The 2,500-nt window shown below is 44.2% G+C and overlaps 1 protein-coding gene across 1 annotated transcript in view; it reads right to left on the bottom strand.

Annotated features, from left to right (window-relative positions):
• The window catches only part of veph1 (ventricular zone expressed PH domain-containing 1), a 66,009-nt gene that overhangs the window by 37,184 nt on the left and 26,325 nt on the right, over nt 1-2,500 (bottom strand). Inside the window, exon 5 of the mRNA XM_030381520.1 lies at nt 104-267. Coding sequence (XP_030237380.1) covers nt 104-267 — 164 coding nt within the window. The remainder of the gene's footprint in view (nt 1-103; nt 268-2,500) is intronic.

Here is a 2,500-nt window from a genome sequence, read left to right as displayed (position 1 = left end):
AAAAACTGATCGCTGGTTGCTTTGATTCTGAGGCACTCTATTGGTTCCCTGAGTCCCGCAGACACAGATCCTAAGTACAATTCAAAACCATTATTTGACTCACAAGTGGATGTTGCTCGGCAACCAATTGCAGGAGCCTGATCAGGTGGAGTTGCTCTGGCGGCTCCAGCTGTGACATCATGGCGGTCAGATCCCCAAGGTGACGGTGAATGGCGTCCGGCTGTTTGGGGTACACCGAAGGCAACACCCGAAGCAGCATGTGGTTACCTGGGAGGTAGAGAAACGAGAGAGAGAGAGAGAGAGAGAGAGAGAGAGAGAGAGAGAGAGAGAGAGAGAGAGAGAGGTTGATTAGCCAGCATATAAGATGAAACAATAATACACAAAACACCAAGAGATACTTTGCTGGATTGTGCATCTGCTCATGAAGCGCCGTCAAAATAAGAAACATCATTTATTTTTTACATTTAGTGCATCAATCCCACAAATCTTGTCAAATCTATATGACAACATTTTCACGGACTACTGGAAATGCAGTCGATTGTTGAATCTGCTACAGCATGCACCACCATGTGGTGTTCCTTGACTTTCCCTCAGTATTTCTGAGAACAGATGATTCATCTGTCATATTTTCTCTATCAAGCTCCAGACTCCCCATGCTGTCAGTGTTTCTTCAGCACCGACCGACGCACGGAGGAAGAACGTCAGCCGCAGAGCTGAAGCATAGCTCATAAAAAAGCACTCCCCAGATGACCAGAAACACCCACGGCTGTATCTAGCAACCCTCTGACTCACACACAGCCAAAGGATCAATGATCAGTCACAGAACAAAGACCTCTGAGTCTCCGAGAAGTTCAGTTTCCAATTTTAAACAGGCATTTTACAGCCTTTATTAGGAACACAAGCTTGTGTGCCCCAGAAGTTACCAAATGCCTTCTAGACGAACAGCAAACGGAAATTGTGAGTGACTTTTGGACCGCCACATTAAAAGCCCTGAGTTAATTACATTGAAGATATTGCAGTGTAGATGTCGGAGACCCTACAGGGGTCCACTAGTGGAAGTGATTATGTACTGGTGTACTCTGCCGCGTCCGCTCTTAAATAACAGCCGATGCATTCCTTGTGAAAGATGCGTGTTGACATGCCCTCTCAGGGGTTTTGGGGTATTTTAAAATTTGGGAAATTCATGTGTTTTAGTGTAACTATTTTCCAAATGATTGCCAGGATTTGTACTCTGGAAGACAAATGTTTTGGTTAACAGAGTACGATCGACTGAAGAGATTGGAAGACCAATAACTTAACCTCCAGCTCCTGTGTGTCCACCTCCATCTATTCAAGTGTCATGCATTTACAGAAGATTGTTAATACTACTGAAACGTTCATTTTTCCTCATGTAATGTACTGTTTTTGTTACTTGATTGTAGTTCTTATGTTGTTGACCTCCCCGGGGACCACAGATGTAAATTACCCTCTCTGGTTAATCTGAGACACTTACATTGAATGTGAATTACAATACAATATTAATAGATTTAATGTTAAAAAACGGAAAGGCGAAGGCAAGACGCCGTGGTGATGTCCACACTACAAATTCGCCCTGTGGTGTTTTTTCCAAAAAAAGATTTTTTTTTATTTTTTATTTCACTTTAGTCACAGCCTGTGTCTTATGATAGGAGTTCTTCAGAACCAAATTCAGAACCTTACTTATTTCATCACTTCTGAAAATCCCAATGTTCTATTAAAAAACCTTGATGATCTGGCCAGCAAGCCCGCTGTGCTAGGGACCAGTGAAAGATTGCCTCATTTCATGATTTTATTGATGAAAATTCCAAACTGTAGCTTCTGTCCATGGAAAACCACAGCTTGAATTGCGTAAGTGCAATCATGCAAGCGATGAATAGCTGGCCTTGCATCGAACCACGTCCTACACAATGTCAGCAGAGTTAGGTAGGGGGGGAAAGGGGGGGCTGAAGAGTGACATCAGAGTCAGGCCGTTAGCCAGACTGCTGTGAATTGTGTTTGATGATGGAAGGACGAAAGGATCGTACTTTTTTGAAGCTTAAGACTGTTTGTCCTGCGTTGTTCAGAGGAGTGACCTAGCATTGAGTGGAACAGTGAGAGTGTATGTCTTATCAGCTCAGTCTTTCCTGATGAGCAAACAAATCATACGTAAAAGGTTGAGGCTCTTGACATGGAGTACAAGTAAAACACCCATGCCAAAGAATAAAATAGCTCCTCCTGACAACATCATTTAAAATCACTAACTGAGGATGATCGCACACACGATGATCAAATGTCCCCTTTCTCTTCTCTTGGTACCACTATAAAGGGACCCCCTCATATTCAGGAGGGAACGGCCCTAGAGACGGGGCAGCGGTGGTGTAGCGGTGTGATTTACTGTGCTGTACGCTGGAATGTGAGCGGGTGGGAGGACAGTGTGTACGAACAGGCCGTGCAGCTTTTACTGACCCTACCTGCTGGAGCCTAGCAACCGAGGGCCCTCAAA

Source organism: Gadus morhua, chromosome 16 (genome assembly GCF_902167405.1).
Source record: "Gadus morhua chromosome 16, gadMor3.0, whole genome shotgun sequence".
Classification (NCBI taxonomy): Eukaryota; Metazoa; Chordata; class Actinopteri; order Gadiformes; family Gadidae; genus Gadus; species Gadus morhua.
This window is presented reverse-complemented; position numbering and strand designations above follow the sequence as displayed.